General features: G+C 32.8%; 1 protein-coding gene across 11 annotated transcripts in view; it reads left to right on the forward strand.

Moving 5' to 3' along the window:
• The window catches only part of CWC22 (CWC22 spliceosome associated protein homolog), a 58,869-nt gene that overhangs the window by 20,905 nt on the left and 20,175 nt on the right, over positions 1–17,789 (forward strand). For 8 of the 11 annotated variants that reach the window (XM_072811372.1, XM_072811374.1, XM_072811366.1 and 5 more), the window contains 9 exons: positions 1,649–1,716; positions 3,475–3,585; positions 6,021–6,266; positions 9,547–9,675; positions 10,793–10,961; positions 11,340–11,393; positions 13,347–13,482; positions 13,580–13,786; positions 13,881–13,943. In XM_072811372.1, coding sequence (XP_072667473.1) covers positions 1,649–1,716; positions 3,475–3,585; positions 6,021–6,266; positions 9,547–9,675; positions 10,793–10,961; positions 11,340–11,393; positions 13,347–13,482; positions 13,580–13,786; positions 13,881–13,943 — 1,183 coding nt within the window. Of the gene's footprint in view, positions 1–1,648; positions 1,717–3,474; positions 3,586–6,020; positions 6,267–6,919; positions 7,160–9,546; positions 9,676–10,792; positions 10,962–11,339; positions 11,394–13,346; positions 13,483–13,579; positions 13,787–13,880; positions 13,944–17,789 lie in introns of those variants that run through there. The other 3 variants (XM_072811373.1, XM_072811376.1, XM_072811375.1) reach the window with 3 other exon arrangements.

Raw genomic sequence — 17,789 nt, forward strand, 5'->3', positions numbered from 1 at the left:
CTCCTCTTCCAATTCTTCCTCCTTTTTCTTCCCTTTTTCTCTGTTGCTCTCTCAAGAATATATAATCTGATTTATTTAATTGTGGAAATCTTCACAGCCACCTTTCTACCATAAAATCAAAAGTTCCTTGAGGGTTTTTCCTATCTTATATTCTCTGGACTATCTACACAGGAAAGGTTGCCTTATAATAAATGATCAGTAAATACTATGTTTGGTGTTGCCATGAATCGAATGAATTTTGTGCTCCATATCTGATTTGAGATCTTGATGTCAAGTTTCATGGATACCTATGCCCTACATATTAAATAATTTTACTTCATGATGTTGCTAAGTGAAGTAATTTTTAAAGCTTTCTCTTATATATGTTAGAAACAGGATTTTAAGATGGTTGCATTCAGTATAAGATAGCGGCTACCATAATTTACAAATTAGGATCACATGCCTGTTTACCTACATTAGATCAGTCTAGTTTGTATATACTATTAGAAAAATTCAATAGTTAATGAGACTGTCAGCTTTATGATAGATAATGGTAGACTCAAACTTCTGTTAGTCATAAAATAAGAGGAAGTTGGAGCTTGTTTACATTTCTATGCAGTATAAGTTTCTATTTTTAAATGTTTCTTTTTTCCCATTAAAGAGACAACCATGTAATTATGCAGAAAAAGTTGCTCATTATTTGATTTCCTTTTCCTCAGAATTTTTTTCTTTTTCTTAGATTTTAAGGTAATGTTACTTTTAAAAAATAGGCTATTTTCCCTTTCTTATAATTAGGTTAGTTAAAATTATTTTAATCCTAAAAAAAAAAAAAGCTGGTCAATATGAATGTTCACCAGTGATATAAAAAATTTACCTATTTACAGAGATAAATATTTTGGCTTCTTAACTGTATTTGGATTTTTAAATTAGGATTTGTTCTAAAACTGGATGGTTCATGTCTCTGTCTCCTGTGACATTGGTCTTCAGTTTCATGTTACAGTGAAGCTACTTATTTGTATATCTGTTATTTTTCAAAGGATTTGGCATAGGAGCTCTCTGATGAATCATGTTTTCAAATCTGTAGAGCCTCACATAGTGCCATACATATCAGACATTAAACAATATTTCCTGAAAATAAAAATGAATTTTCATAACTGTAGTAGGGTCAGTTTCTTCTAGCTGTTTATTTTATCCAGATTTAGTAACCTCGACTAAAGTGGTTTTTATAAGCCAAAGTAGATTCGGGGAGATAAAAAACTTCGATATAACCACAGAAGTGAACTCTTCTTGCTAGAAGACATCTGGCCCTTAGTCGTGTTTTTCACCAAGAGAAAGTGTTTATAAAAATGACATTCTGTATATTTAAAACTTATTACATAGGCATAAAGTATCAACGAAGTGGCATCGAAAACTTGGGAATTACTTTCTTCTACTTGAATATTTTTTGGTTAAAAATACAGTGAAAACAGACCTCTACCACAGTATTTACCTTGGAGGGCCTGAAAATTTTGTTTTATATACTATTTCGATAAAAAATTATTCTTATGATTAAAAAAAAAGTTTTGAAATAATTTGTAAAGCACTTCCAATTTTCTGAGGTGTTTCATTTTCTGTATGTTTTTAACGTAATTTTTTAAATGCCCCCTCTCCTTTTTTTTCCCCTTGAAAGCATTCTTCTGGTCATGACAGAAGGGAAAACTATAATTCCTATCAAAGAACGTCCTCTCCAGAAGACAGGTAAATAATTTTATGTGCTCCTGCAATTTAAATATTTTTAATAAGTCTAAAAAATTAATTTAACTCTTTGGTTCCTCAATTTAGGGTGAACAGTTTCTTTTTGATGGTTTTGTAATATTGAATAAGCTTCAGGACAAATCATTCTTAAATGACTGTTTTGGGGTTTCTAGTAAAAAGTTTAGATTTTATCTAATTTTGGAGGTGAGAATAATTTCAGCATGTCAAATACTACATAAAAGTTTTATAAAATGAATACTAAATGAAACACTAAATGAAAGTTTATAAAATGGAAAAGTGAGTTGAAATCATATTTTGAAGTGCTGCTTTTACTGTTACTACTATCCTTTACATAGCTCTTTATAGATTTCAGAATTTTTTTATATATTATCATATCTTTTGATTATGTTAAAAGATCTAGAAATATTACTATTAATGTTCATCAGTCATTTATAGTAGTACTTCAGTTATTTCACTTAGTGAGCTATGACCATTAAAAATAATTTATGAAGGAGAAGCATCCTCTAAACTTTCTTTCAGTGGTCTCATTGCTTCCTTACCCCAAATGTACTTTTTTCTTATTGCACTCTATTGTCTCTAAAAACTTTTGTTTCATGGGCATTGAGTTAATTGTCATCATTTGTAACTGCTTAGTACCTTTTGCCAGTCACCTACTTTCTGTCTTAAAAAAACACACAACTCTTCACACGCACAGACACACTTGTATATGTGTATGTCTATTTGTTACATAAATTAATTGTAATGTGTACTGTTGACCCCTGAATAGCCTGGGCTTTAGAGGCTGACACCCTCCGTAGTTGAAAATCTGCACATAACTTTCAACTCCCCAAAAGCGTAACTACTAATATTCTGCTGTTGACCAGGAACCTTACTGGTAACATAAACAGTCAACTAATATTTTTTTATGTTACCTGTATTATATACTCTGTTCTTGCAATGAAGTAAGCTTGAGTAAAGAAAATGTTATTAATAAAATCATAGGGAAGAGAAAAATACATTTATAATACTCTGCTCTCTTAGAAAAGATTCAGTGAACCCAAACGATTCGAACCCCCACAATTCAAACTCACAGTTAAAAAGTTAACTGTATATAAACTATAAATTACTATGTATATTACTATACTAATATACTATGTATATTATTATATTATGTGTGTACCTATTTAACTTCTCTTAAGATTCTCTGACTTTATGGATATTTAAAGTTCAAATGGTAGATCTCTACTGTCATCCTGTTTGCTAATTTCAATCTCTTTTCACTGCTATTCAGTAAAACAGGTTCAAGAATAAAAGCTGATTTTTTTTTTTTTTTTTTTTGGATGTCTTTTGGAGTGAATTAAACTGATCTTTACGGAGGCCAGCCAATGACACTGGTCTCATTTGTTCATTGCTTTGATAAAATGAGCCAACTAGTCAAAAGGGGTCATTTCATTTGCAGGGTGAGCTTTGTTCATGCTAACTGTATATGATACCCAGTTATGCATCTTTTACTTAAGACAATATGAATCGGGATGACAGGTTTGGTTTTGTGAACGCCAGTGGTTGTTTTGTGGACAAGCTGAAGGCTTTTATAATCAAGAGTAAATGAAGGGTGTCAACAAAATAAGCTGTTTGTTAAAACCAGTTTGATATAAAACGTTGTTTAGTCAGAGTTGCTTTAACATTACCAATATATGATTTTCCTAAGTATTTATAACATAGTAATTTTCATCATATAACTTTGGTGTTATTTTTTGTTAGATATGCAGAACAAGAAAGATCCCCACGGGATAGAGATTACTTTGATTACAGCAGGTCAGACTATGAGCATTCAAGAAGAGGACGTTCTTATGATGGTAGTGTGGAATCACGGTTAGTATTGGAAACTTTAACTATAGAAAAATCATATTTGTTTAAATATTCTTTACACTTCTTAAAAAGAAAACAGTAATAATAGCAACTAGCATTAAATGCGTGTTCTTGTGCCACGCTTTCTAATAGGTACTTCATGTGAATTAACTCCTTATTTTAGTAAATACATGAAGTAGATACTGTTGTGTGTTTTATAGATGAAGAAACTGTGGCATAGAGGACATAGAGGATTTAAGTCATGTATTTGTGTTTTAGAAGCATGTCCGTGGCAAGTCCAGGTCTATCTGACATTGAGCCTAACCTCTTATTCATTATATGGTACTGTACTGCATGAGGAGTTGGCAATGTGAGTTTTTGAGATTCTTTACTGAATGAAAGTTGTTTATAAGATGTAGAATGCTCGAGATTTACTTCCTATGTGTTGGCACTGGGACACTGAAAATTAAGTTACCAATCTAGTTTTTATCTAAACACAAATTATTCTTTTTTGAGCCTTGGAGAATTTGACTACCCACCCTGGTAGTCATTCAGTTTCAAAAATGTGTCTTCCATAAAATTGTTCACAAAGGTCTGTATCCTTTTGATGCCTCCCTCGTATTAGCCACTCCATGCCTACCAAGACTATACCCCCACTAAAATGTTTATAAAATTCCTCAGTAGTTTGGAGCTAATCTCATTATTTAATATCTGCAGCCTAAATTTTCTTCTCACTACTTACTTTCTAATATATACCCAAAACTAAAATGTTAGCTTAAATTAACCTCCAAATGCCAGGCTCATCTTCCATCACTGTAATGACCCCTCATAAGAACCAAATACTGCCACCATAATTGGTGAACTAGGCAATCTGCAGTTTTTCTCAAATGCTGTTAAAACTCTTACAAACTAGATACTATCTTTCACAATTTACAAATTTTTAAAAAGTGGGTTTGAAGTGATTACGTAACTTACCTGAGGTTGCAGTTGCCTATCTGGTAGACAATGAAAGTGGGATTTGAACTCAATTTTGACTCCAAGGCCTATTTTTTTCTTCTATAATCTCTATTATTTCATTGTAACTGTTTTGGGTCCTATGTATATAGATAAGTCTCATTTGATCCATACAGTCACTCTGTGAAGTGAGCAGGCTGTGTACTATGTAGAAAATAAAAGCTAAAAGTGTGAAAGCACTGGAAAAGAAATATTTCTTTTTAGACTTGAAGAAGCCTCTATTACTTCTGCACTCTAAAGGAACAAACAGGGAAATTGTAAAGATGCAATTTTATCAGCCAGCTAACAGTCTTACCTAGTATTTCTCAGAAGAATCCTAACCAAAGATAGTAAATCCCTGCTGTAGTTCCTCTCTTGGAACATACTATAAGAAGCAACTCAGTTGCAAATCAGTGCCTAGATTTCAGTGGACCTGCCTTTGTGACTAATTGGGATGTCTATTTGGAACCACTTTTTTCCCTTTTGTTCACTCTGTCTTCATGAATACAATGGTATAGTTAAGTTTCAAAAAAGCTCCTCTGAATCTCGGTGGCTAGGTGATTGTGTTTCTCTCTTTGTAAGTTGTATTACTATGTACAGCTAAGTGGACAAACTCTTCTTTCAGGAAAGATAGCACAAAAGCAAGAATTTACTTTTCCCTGTTCTTGATTGTTTCAGAAAATAAGACCTTGATTGTTTTTAAAATGTTAGCTTAAGAAAGGATATTCTCCTACAATATTAGGGAAGAGTTATAGCTAGAAAATAGTTGATTTTTTTTTTCACATTGTCTCAAATAACCAGATGCTTCTGATATTCTAGGATTTTAAATGCCAGTTCTATCAAGAAATAATTTCAGACATTACAGTTTTTTAGGTCATTTTTACTCCTAGGTTGCCATTATAGGAGATAAACTCTGGTTTCTTTATATAGCTTATCGTGTACATCGCGGGCTAAATTATCTTCTTAAAACACTGTTTTCAAAAAAATAAAAATAAAAATAAAAAAATAAAAAATAAAAAAAAATTTAAAAAAACACTGTTTTCATGTCACTCACTATCACACTCAAACTATTAATGATTCCCTATCAACTCCATTATAAAAAACTTAGTCTTTTGCTTGGCTTTTAATATCTCACAGTCTGACTCGAACTCAACTACCATTATACATAATTTTTGTTTCCTGACTATACTGCTTATTAGCTTGAACAGCCCTGCTCACTTTTTAGTAGTTATTCTGTTTTCCACTAGTTGCAGAATGCCTGCCTTCCTCTTCCACCTTCCCACCCTTGCCCCAGTATAAATTCTGTCAAACCTTATAGCCCTGGTTTAAGTTACATTTTTACTATGAAGCACTTCCTCATCATTCCAAACCACATTCCCTTGTCTGAATTTGTGGCCTGCAAATGGCCTCACTCATTTGGTATGCAGCTTATTTAAGAATGTAATTTATATTGCCTTTTCTCCCAGAAGTAGGGACCGAGAAAAACGGAGAGAAAGAGAAAGAGATACGGATCGTAAAAGGTCGCGGAAATCCCCAACTCCTGGGAGAAGAAGCCCAGAACCATCAGTAACCCAGACTTCCTCTACTCAGGATGAACCTACTGCAAAGAAGAAGAAAGATGAGCTGGATCCTCTTCTTACTCGTACAGGGGGAGCATATATTCCTCCTGCAAAGCTCAGGATGATGCAAGAGCAGATTACAGATAAAAACAGGCATGTCAATATCACTAAGTACACAAGGCAATGATACCCTGATTGAAAAAAAGTCAACTATGGTCTGAATTAACCTTGGCTATTCAGTTTGTATCATTAGTCCCTAGTGGTAGAGACTTCAAATTAGATTTCTCTTCTTTATTCCATAGCTCTTTTGGAACTCTGCTTGCCCTGACATAGCTCAACTTCTTTATTTTTTTGCATGAATAAGTCAAAAAGATTTGAATAAAGATGTTTTATTTTTATTATTTTCAAGCTATTCCTTTTAAAGTTGTATACATGCCTTTTAGTAGTGTCCATTTTTCATAGATGATCAAGAGTATTATTGATAATTTTAGAATTAAAGTCAATCTTTCCAATTGTACCAAACCAGGAGATGGCTAATTTTTTCTGTAAAAAGACAGACAATAAATATTGTAGGGTTGTGCGGTGTTCTCTGTTGCGGAGACTCGACTCTGCTGTAGTAATGAATACAGCCTTAGATAATATGTAAACAAATGAGTGTAGCTCTGTCCCATTGAAGTTTTATTTACAAAAACGGGCTGTGGGCTGCATTTGGGTCATGGATGTAGTTTGCCAACCCCTATACTAATCTATGAAGTGAACTTGACTATGAAATGAAGTTGAATTTTCTCTACTATATACTTTTGTAGGCTGTACCATCCTAGACTGTAATTTAAGTCCATCAAAATTCATATATGAACATTCACCCTCAAAATACCTTCGCTTCCTTTTCAAGGTAATTGAGATGAGAGGAGCTATGTATGAAAGTATAGCTAAGTTTTCAAGACCTTTTTCTCTAGTGGAATGAGAGGATAATTACAATAAGTATGGTCCAAGATTGAAATGGTCACTCAGTTGCCAGTTGGGTAATAAAAGGATTGGGATAGAAGGTAAGCTACACTTTAAGAAAAATATTTCCAAGTGAGAAAGAATATTCCCACATTTTTCATAGATATTTTAATGGCAACTTGAAAGTAGTTGAGACTCTTATATAAATGAAATCTAAATTTACTTCGTGAATTAGCTTGAAGTAGAAATGTTTCTTCATATTTATATGAAGTATGAATATTTGAAATAAAATTTTTAAAATTTATGAGCTAGAAAGGGACATTAGATAACATTAAATTTAAAACTAATTAGTAAGTTTCTCCGTATGTGTCCTATTCCAGTGCATGAAAGTGATGCCTGCAGTGTTATGCTTAGAAGGGATTTGAGATGGATTCTTGGTTAGTAGGAGCTTCATGAGCTCTTAGGAGAAGGCAGGAGGGGCGGCATTAATGAAAGGGTCATTGTCTCCAAACCAGGCCAAAACAATCCTAATTGAAAAGACCAGAAACATTGTTAGTAAGTCAAGTCTTACTACCTTATAAATAAAATGGGTGGAGAAGAGTCCCCGGTATATGTGATTTTACACAGATTCCTCAGAGATAATTTTATATATAATTTAAATTTGCTCATGTTTGTAAAAGGGACAAGGATAAGTAGAAGTCTCTTAAGAAAAGTCTATAGACTGCTTTTAGTAGATACTAGGTCAGGGAAATTGTAGACTTCTTAATTAGGAAGTACAATTGTACTTGATTATATATATATTTTTAACCGAAGTTTAATAGAGATTGTGATTATGTATCAGCAATCTTATTATTTAGGGTAGTTGTTAAGCCATTGATCTTTATTTCTCAAATAGAAGCATACCAAAAGGTTAAGGTTGAGGGTTTCTGGAAGTGTTGCACCCACCTCAGATGCAGGAGTACATGATCTATAGGGAATTTAAAAACAATATAATTTTAACTGCAAGTCAGTCTGCTTTTTGCCCTTAGTGTCTGCTGAGAACAATGTCAGTGATAAAATATTCTTCCCCACTAGGGCAGACTGCTCTCACCACCTCTCCCTTGGAATACTGCTCCAGAACAAGGATTCTTAACCTACAGACCTTCAGAAGGTCAATAAGTAGAATTTAGGCAATCCATGAATGTAAATGGAAAGAAAAAAATTGCTGCCTTATTTTTACTTATCTCTAAAATTTAGCATTTCTCTCAGGAATGTAGGCACTAGATCGTGGTATTAAGACTATTCACTGCAAATATTCTTTATGACCATGCTACTTGGAAATTAAGTTATTAGGCCTGCCACCACTTCTTGTCATTTAATGTGTTAAGAAACACATAGTATATTATATCAAACTTTTTTCTCCTCATGCTTTGAAAACTATTTGAATAAGATTGGTATCCTTTGTAATCTTACATATTTATATATATGTTATTCTAAAAAGTCCTTCAGCTTCACTAGACTGCTAGAGAAATATAAGGAAGAAAGAAAAGATTTTCTGCAACTGAAATCATACTCCACAGAGAAATAAATATAAAAACCATAAAAAAAACCAAACAAACATATGAACTATAGATCCTTAAAAGACCTTAGGTGTTACTAAGTTCAACCTAAACAAACCCATCTAGGCTAAATTATTTACCTAAGATCTAAGTTAAAAAAACAACCCATACAGATGTGGGACTACTGCCTAAAGGAGAGGTTCTTTAAAATGCAACAGTCTTGGGGATCCCTGGGTGGCTCAGCGGTTTAGCACCTGCCTTCGGTCCAGAGCGTGATCCTGGAGTCCCGGGATCAAGTCCCATATCGGGCTCCCTGCATGGAGCCTGCTTCTCCCTCTGCCTGTGTCTCTGCCTCTCTGTCTGTGTCTCTCATGAGTAAATAAAATCTTAAAAAAAAAAAGTACAAGAGACTTTCGGTCCCATGATTTCCATGTGACTTTCCCTTTTCCTATAATTCTTACCATTTCTTTACAGTTTAAAATATTTAATTTTGTGTCATACTTTTGTGAGAAAAGATATAAGAAAAAAATCTTTTTATGGTTTGTATTTGGATATTTCATATTACAAATTTTTTTTAAATGGTCATTTTAAAATATTTAAAGACAATTTTAACTAAATGAGGTGTTATAATGTAAAAGAAGTATGTATTGAATCTAATGAATGTTATAATTTGCAATATACATAGACATAAGAATAAAACATTCTTACATATCCTTATATAATTTTATTATGTTACTAAAGAGAAGTGATCTGTAGATGAGTATATGTACAGAACATTAAATACAGGTTTAGGTATTAATACAGTTCATATATTTTGCTGCACTTTGAGGTCATTTTGTGAAGATAATGTTAAAAACAAAGGAAATCTAAGTTTTATGTTCTTATTATACTCTCTGGTTATTGTAATTGTTAACTAAGTTTTCATCTTTATTAAAATCAATTCTTTTTAGCTTAGCGTACCAGAGGATGAGCTGGGAGGCCCTAAAGAAGTCAATCAATGGTCTTATCAATAAAGTCAACATTTCTAACATAGGTATTATTATTCAAGAACTTCTTCAGGAAAATATAGTTAGAGGAAGGTAAGCATCAGCTGATTTATAGTGTTTATGTAACAATTTTTCAAATGAGCATAATAGCTACGTGACTAATAATCATTGATTTGTTCTACTTCAGTAGTAATTGAGCATGATTATTTAAAATGCAGTTCTTGGGATCCCTGGGTGGCGCAGCGGTTTGGCGCCTGCCTTTGGCCCAGGGCCCTATCCTGGAGACCCGGGATCAAATCCCACGTCGGGTTCCTGGTGCATGGAGCCTGCTTCTCCCTCTGCCTGTGTCTCTGCCTCTCTCTCTCTCTCTCTCTCTGTGTGACTATCATAAATAAATAAAAATTAAAAAAAATAAAATGCAGTTCTTGTAAAAAATGTAAGCTACTAACAAATAACTTGTACTTCACTGTTAGAAATTGTAGTTTTTGCTCTTGGAAAGGTTTGATGTCACATACTCATTTTTGTGCAGACATTTGTTTACTGAATACTTCCAATAATTTAAACTCATAAAGAATAATGAAATATATATATATAAATTTCTAATTAAAGTAAAGAGAATATAAAAGAAATGAGAAAGCTCAGTAATAAATTTTAGAAAAGCGAAAGGGAATGACAATCATGCTGTATAGTTTTAAGTGGTTGTGATTTTAAAAGTATCCAGAAATAGAAATATATATTAGAATCTGAGGGATGTTTTCCTCTGTCATTTCACATGACTGATTTATCATCCCCAACACATTAGTGAGGGGGCATATAAAGTAAGATGTAACGTGGGGATATAGAAAGTTGACCAAGAGGCAGCTACTGTCCTCAAAGGTAGGTTGGTAGAGCTCTCTCCCATTTTAGTCAGAAAGCAGCAGAAGCTATATGGGTTGCCTCAGGTCTCACAATGTATAAGCTCAGTTTTCTTTTCTCATTTTCTACTCTGTTGATTCATTTGTCAAAGCTAAACAATAACTATTAAGACGCTGTTTTCCTGCCTTTTGGTAGTCCAATAAGTATGTGTCATTACATTGCTAGAAATAACTCTTCAGTTAGCTCACTTTGCTTCTCTCCTCCTGTCAAATGCATATAGAACCATGCTCATTTCAAAATAAGTTAGAAGTGGACCCTTGTTGACTCCTTTTTTTTTTTTTTTTTTTTTAAACAGAGGCCTGCTATCCAGATCTGTTTTGCAAGCACAGAGTGCTTCTCCAATCTTCACTCATGTTTATGCAGCATTAGTGGCAATTATAAACTCAAAATTTCCACAGATCGGAGAATTAATTCTCAAGAGGTTAATTCTTAATTTCCGAAAAGGCTATCGAAGAAATGATAAGGTAAATCTGATGGGCTTGTAAATCAACTGCCACATAGGGACAGACTAATAATCTTGTATCAATAATGATAAACAGTGTTGATTTCTACCTAGGAATTCTTTTTAAAAACTGCAGAACATTTTTTTGTTCCATTAAATATATTAGCTACTAATGATGAGCTAAAAAATGATGGCTGTAACTGTACAATTATAATTATTTAGCCAGAAATGCCACTATTTTGCTTGTAATAGTTTTTATCTTGTAACTTTCTCGTAAGAAAAAAATTATCCTTGTGTGCTACATATTTTAAATAGCGTGTAAGTAAGCTATAGATTTAGTGATTAAATGAAAATTCGTTTTAGTTTATAGATTAACCTTGTCTCTACCTTCACTTTTCAGCAACTTTGTCTTACTGCTTCAAAATTTGTGGCACATCTTATTAACCAAAATGTGGTAAGTAATTATCAAAATTTGATGCCACTTCATTGACAGTCTATTTTTGTTTTGCCTTATAGTCTTTGAGAAAAGTATCTTGGATGATATTTTAGTTTTAAAATGATAATAATTGTGTTTAATCTTAAATATAAAAAGGAATGCAGAACAAGTATTTTATGAAATTAATCTGACAGTTAATACTATACATGGTTATTCAGCTACAAAATCCTTCAAAGATTATAACTTAATCATATTTATGAGACAATGAAGTTGATATTTTTTCTATACTATACATGGTTGTTCAACTACAAAATCCTTCAAAGATTATAACTTAATCATATTTATGAGACAATGAAGTTGATATTTTTTCTTTTGTATCTGTTGTTCATAAGAATGTAATACTATCTGATATTATATAAAAAATCTTTTCTCTGCAACAACATAGTATATAAAATCATATATTCTTAGAATCAGTTTATAAAATGCAAATTAAGTAATATTAATCTGTTTTAATTGCAAATAATTTTGTCTTTTTATTGTTCAGGTTTTGTATTTTGTATTCATTCATTGCTCCAGTCATCTGTCCATTCATATATTTGAGTTTTGATTTAGCTTCTGTTTAAACTTCAAAATGATAAAATTGCTCTTATTCATACTCAGAGGTTTCCTTCAGATATATATTATGTTTAATTATATGTGTTATATTTTGAAGTCACATTTAATCTTATTTATCTACCATCAATATTTTAATTCTTTCCTATATGAAATTCTTTACCATATGAAATTCTTTCCCATGTTCATTCTTAAAAACCTATTAGATTTTTTTTTTTTTTAAACCTATTAGATTTTAACCTCGTAAGTTAAATTATTGCAGCGATACTTGCTTCTTCCATGAAGACCATGGAAACTTAATTTCACATATCTATGTGAAAGCACAGAAAGTGTTAGTTTTTGAATATATATTCACTTATATTGAAGATATTTTTTGCATTGCCACAAATCTGTTAAAATGTTAACTATTTTAAATCTTCCACTGTGGTACAAGGCAGTGTTTTCTTATCACTGATGTTAGACTGTTCCCTCCCCACCATCCCCCCCAAATAAAAGCATATGTATTTTTGATGTTATGCTCAATCAATGGAAAGGATATTTTCATAAGTTAAGACATAGACTGTTTCCTTCCCCATCTCAAAGAAGTGTCCAAACTTAGAAAGGCATATATATGACATCTTGAAAATGCTTCCTAGTACATTTCTTTTTCACAGCAAAGCTTTTCAGTAGAATTTTATTCCAACCCTACCTGGCATGGTTTTGAAGTATTAATTTTTGAATGGGGGCCAGTGTCAATAACTTGCTATAGTAAATTAAAAAAAAATAGAGGGAAATATTTCAAAACCGTCTTTGTGTACCAGAAACAGTTAATATATATTCTGATAAAATTATCCATGTAATTTAAAAACTTATTTACTGTATAACAAATTGCTGATGGAATGAACTAGGAAATAGACATAAAACGTTGTGGTGTGAAGAACCACTTCTTTACTACATATTACATTTTAGTTTTTATACACATTATAAAAAGTATAGTATTACTATTCTATAGTGATTGTAAAAAATTAATACATAATTTTTTAACTTCTGTTTTGAAGCTACTTATGGCATTTCCTGTAGACATATTATTTCCTATATATAATGTGTAAGAATTATTTCTTTTGGAGATAGTTGTAGTAAATGTAATAAATTTAGACTTCTGAATCAATCATCTAGAAAGTTTTAACAGATACAATGAAAGTGAAGAAAAATTGTATCCCATATTTGGAGTATTTCTGTATGCATTCTAAAATTTGGTCATCATATGAACAGTATTATTGCTACAAAAACCGATTTGCTAATTTTTTAAATTACTATTGACAGTAGGTTAATATATGTGAAAGCATTTTCTCTATTCCATATGTCTTCATTCTATTTAAGGCACATGAAGTTTTATGCCTAGAGATGCTCACTTTGCTCCTGGAAAGACCAACAGATGATAGTGTTGAAGTAGCTATTGGTTTCCTCAAGGAATGTGGCCTCAAATTAACACAAGTGTCACCAAGAGGAATCAATGGTAAGTATATACCTTTGGTTTGACATTGAGCTTTATTTGAGTATTACAATATTTTTTGCTTATTTTATTGGTTTTTTTTCTTTCACTTTCACTTTAGCTATATTTGAGCGCCTCCGAAACATTCTTCATGAGTCTGAAATTGACAAAAGAGTTCAGTATATGATTGAAGTGATGTTTGCTGTACGGAAGGATGGATTCAAGGACCACCCTGTTATCCTAGAGGGACTGGACTTAGTGGAAGAAGATGATCAATTCACCCATATGCTCCCTCTGGAGGATGACTATAATCCAGAAGATGTTCTTAGTGAGTTGGATGGTGGGGGGCAGAGGGAGTTGGGAAGTAGGACACCATAAATGTAAATATAGAAAATAAATAATTTTTAACTTATTTTTTCAAGATGTTTTCAAGATGGATCCTAATTTTATGGAGAATGAAGAGAAGTACAAAGCTATTAAGAAAGGTATGTAGAGTTTTATAATCTATTTTGGATAAGTAGAAGCAATTTGTGTAGTTCTATTAATACTAATAGAAAGGTTTAGATTATTGACCTAATGAAATCTCTGCTCTTAGGAAGCCATTCTCCTCACTATTTTCCCATGCATCATTTTTCTGTCTAGTGCTGTTTGTGGTCTACTTCATTCTAAATTATTTACCTTATTATTCCTGTCCTCTTTCCCTCTATTCAAATCATACAGACCTTACTTAAATCTCTTTCCTCTTAAGAAATGTCCATATAGGGGTTCCTGAGTGGCTGGCTCAGTTGATTGAGCATCCAACTCTTGGTTTCAGTTCTGGTTATGATCTCAAGGTCCTGAGATCAAGGTCTGCTGTGGGCTGTATGCTTAGTGAGGCATCAGCTTGAGATTCTCTTCCTCTCCTTCCCCTCTGTCTGTGCATGCTTGCTCTCTCTCTCAAATAAATCTTAAAAAATAAAGTCCCTATATTACTAGCGGCCTTTATTTTAACTTCACTACCACATAAGAATTGGCACTTAAATTGACACCCAGTTTAATATTCAACTAGATATTATGCTTTATGATTTCTTGAGAGTAAGTTGATATCCTGATAAAATCAATCACAATTCCAGATAGGCTATTAGTGCTCGAAAAATTAATAAATTATTATTATCATTTGTATGTCATCAGTATATTATGAGCACTAACTTTGGATAGACTTTGGTTTTTATTTTGTCTGTGCCATTACTAGCTAAGTGACCTGGAACAAATTACTTGTTTGACGTCAATGTTACTTGTTTGTTTAAGGATAAGTAAAAAATATTGTGCTTTGTATTATCACAGGGCAAGTATTTAGGTAATGCACTTTTTTTTGACATTTGTATCATTTTTCTTCTAAAGCTAATTTTCAGGGCTATCTGTATAATTATAATTTTATGGGTTTATTTCCCTTGAGTTGTGTTTTTATATGAGAAGTATTTACTGTTCTAAATGCTCTCAGGAAGAGAGAGCAGGAGCCCTAGAGCTCTGTCAATCTCCTGCATTCTGTGCTGTTGTCAGGCTTGGAAGTAGAATGAAATAGAAAGTAAGATGTAAGCAGCTTTCCATTTCTATGAATTATTATAAAAATCCCGGTTTCAATAAATAGATTACTCTCCTCAGGTGCCATTTTCCTAGGGGCATTTCATTGCAATAGCCGGATTCTTTTTGCTATTACAATTCAGTTTCTTAACATGAAGAATTCCTTAGACCCATTTTGCCTTCTTATGAACTTTCTTTACAGTATCACTCAAAGATGCTAAATGTTTTTATGAAATTTTTATCATACCTCATATGAATTTTTTTTTTTAACTTAGGAACTCCTCATCCATTTCTTTAGGATATCGGTGGTTGAACAATGCTAGGAAAGTAGTACTTTCTTTATTGTAGCACTTCTTAAGCTCTTTGAACTTAACTTCCCTTTATACTCTAGAAAAGTATTTAAGACTTCAAAGAGTTTTTTTGTTTTGTGGGTTACATCTGTTGACATTTACTTTATTAGAAATTAAAACTGATAATATTAAAAATACTATATCATTTCAAAATTACAGAAACTTAGTGTTCATATTATAAGTTATATACTTTTATGAAAATAACTACTTTGTGAAACAAATTTAAGAAAAATGGCCTGTTTTATATTTTATACAATTTAATGTCTGACTTAATAGGAAATCGATTTTCATATTGTTTGTGATTTCAGTCTATTGCAGTAGGTTGTTTTGATTGAAGTATAGAAGAAAATAGGTAATATGAGGTTGGAAAAGAGATCAGTATTTTAATAGCCTTTTCAGATAATGTGTATGTTTTTCCTTAGTACTCTGCCAGTATTTAAAGGCTAATCGTTTCTTAAAGATTAAGTGGAATGTGAAACCTGAAACAATATTCATGAATCTTCATATTCTAATTCATTAAATTCCATTGGCCTCTCACTTTGAATGGATCTTTTACCCATGCATGATTTTCCAACATGTTCAATTGGTCATTTAGAAAATGCCCATTCACCCAGTTATGCATGTCTTCTAGGTGTTAACATGTTAACATTATCAAAATTCAATGAACACATTAACACAATATCAAGAAATCACATTTATTAGTATCACCTTAGAGAAGTTTAAGTATTGGGAAGCTGTCAAGCTCGGAGGAATGGATACCACTTCTCTAATTTTCTCCTGAGAGCTCTAATTTTATCATGGTAGTAAATACTGTTAATTATTTTCCCTGAAGTGACATTCTCACTTTGTATTTGGGAAAATGTCTGCCAAATACCTAACAACTATAGTGTGTCAGTCATTCTCTCAAGTAAAAAGAAAAACAGCACTGATTCACCTTGCAAGTCAAAGAGTTTCACAAGTGCTTTTCTTTGAGATAACCATCACGTGACAGTGTGCATCTGTCTTTAACAGAAGGGCTGTGTACGAATTCATCTTTTGCTACTCAGATGATTATATATGCTTACATTTCGGGGTGAGATTCAGTGAAGTTAGCAGTTCTCTACTTCTTCCTCAAGGACATTATCAAGTCAAGCTGGCTCTTTTCCCACCTCTGAGAGTATGGCAGTAAAGAGCACAGTGATGGCTGGTGCACTTTGGTGCCTTGATTCGTGCTCTGGTTGCAGCAGCTTCAACCCTCATTGCTTTTGGACCTTTGTAGATGGCAGCACAAAGAAAGGCAGATAATGTCTGGGTATTGTTATGAAAATAGTTGTGACCTCACAAATCACCTGGCAGGTGTCACTGATCCCCCAGGGGGATCAGACTATATACCTTGAAACCACTGCTTCATTCTGTTAATGAAATCCAGTTGTCATTGCCTAAGTAATTTCAGTAAGTAGATTCTCAAGTGGAGAGATGAGGAGAGGATGATGTAAACGACTAGACAATTCATTTGACCTTCATTCTTTCATGAAATGTTCTTCTAGAACTGGCATAAAAAAAAATGGCCACAGCAGGAAGTGGGCACAGCTTTAGTAATTAGCACCTTAGAGTGACCCAGGTGCACTTGAGTTTTAGGTCTTACAGCATTTGGGAAAACAGCAGGAGTGCCTGTCTTCCTACTATTGAATACTAAATAGTTTCCTCTCTTAAAAGTCTGTCTAAGCCACATTATGTAATAGGAAACTAGACACTTTAGATTATTTCTTGAAGTCACATTTGTCAGAAATATTCTTGGGATTTGTGTGTCAGCTAAGGTTTGAATGACAACTCTTCATTTTAATAAAATGATTTATTTTTCATAATGTGAAGTTTACTGAGAACATTAAATATTATATGTAGAGCCTGTATAATGCTCACTTAAATATAAGAATTTGGAGTTTCCCTAAAATTAAGTTCACTCTAAAAGTTTATCATAAAAACTCTGATTGTAAAGGAAATGCAAAATACAGTGTTAGCCAGCTTTATAAAATCTTTTATCATATAACAGCAGACACCATTGGGCAAAATATAACATTAGTTTTTCTCATTGTTTTTTGTTGTTGGTTTTTTGGGGTTTTGTTTTGTTTTGTTTTAAGATTTTATTTACTCATGAGAGACACAGAGAGAGAGAGTCAGAGACACAGGCAAAGGGAGAAGCAGGCTCCATGCAGGGAGCCGATGTGGGACTTGATCCTGGCACTCCAGGACCACGCCCTGGGCCGAAGGCAGATGCTAAACCACTGAGCCACCCAGGCATCCCAGTTTTTCTCATTTGTCAACTATTAATATGATGACTGGCCTTTATGTTGTCTCTTATTTATATCATTGTTTTCATCTAGTTTTAGATGTGAGTTGTATTTTAAGTGATTTTCCAGATGGAGGGAGTGTTCATCTTACCAA

Source organism: Canis lupus, chromosome 34 (assembly GCF_048164855.1).
Source record: "Canis lupus baileyi chromosome 34, mCanLup2.hap1, whole genome shotgun sequence".
Taxonomy (NCBI): Eukaryota; Metazoa; Chordata; class Mammalia; order Carnivora; family Canidae; genus Canis; species Canis lupus.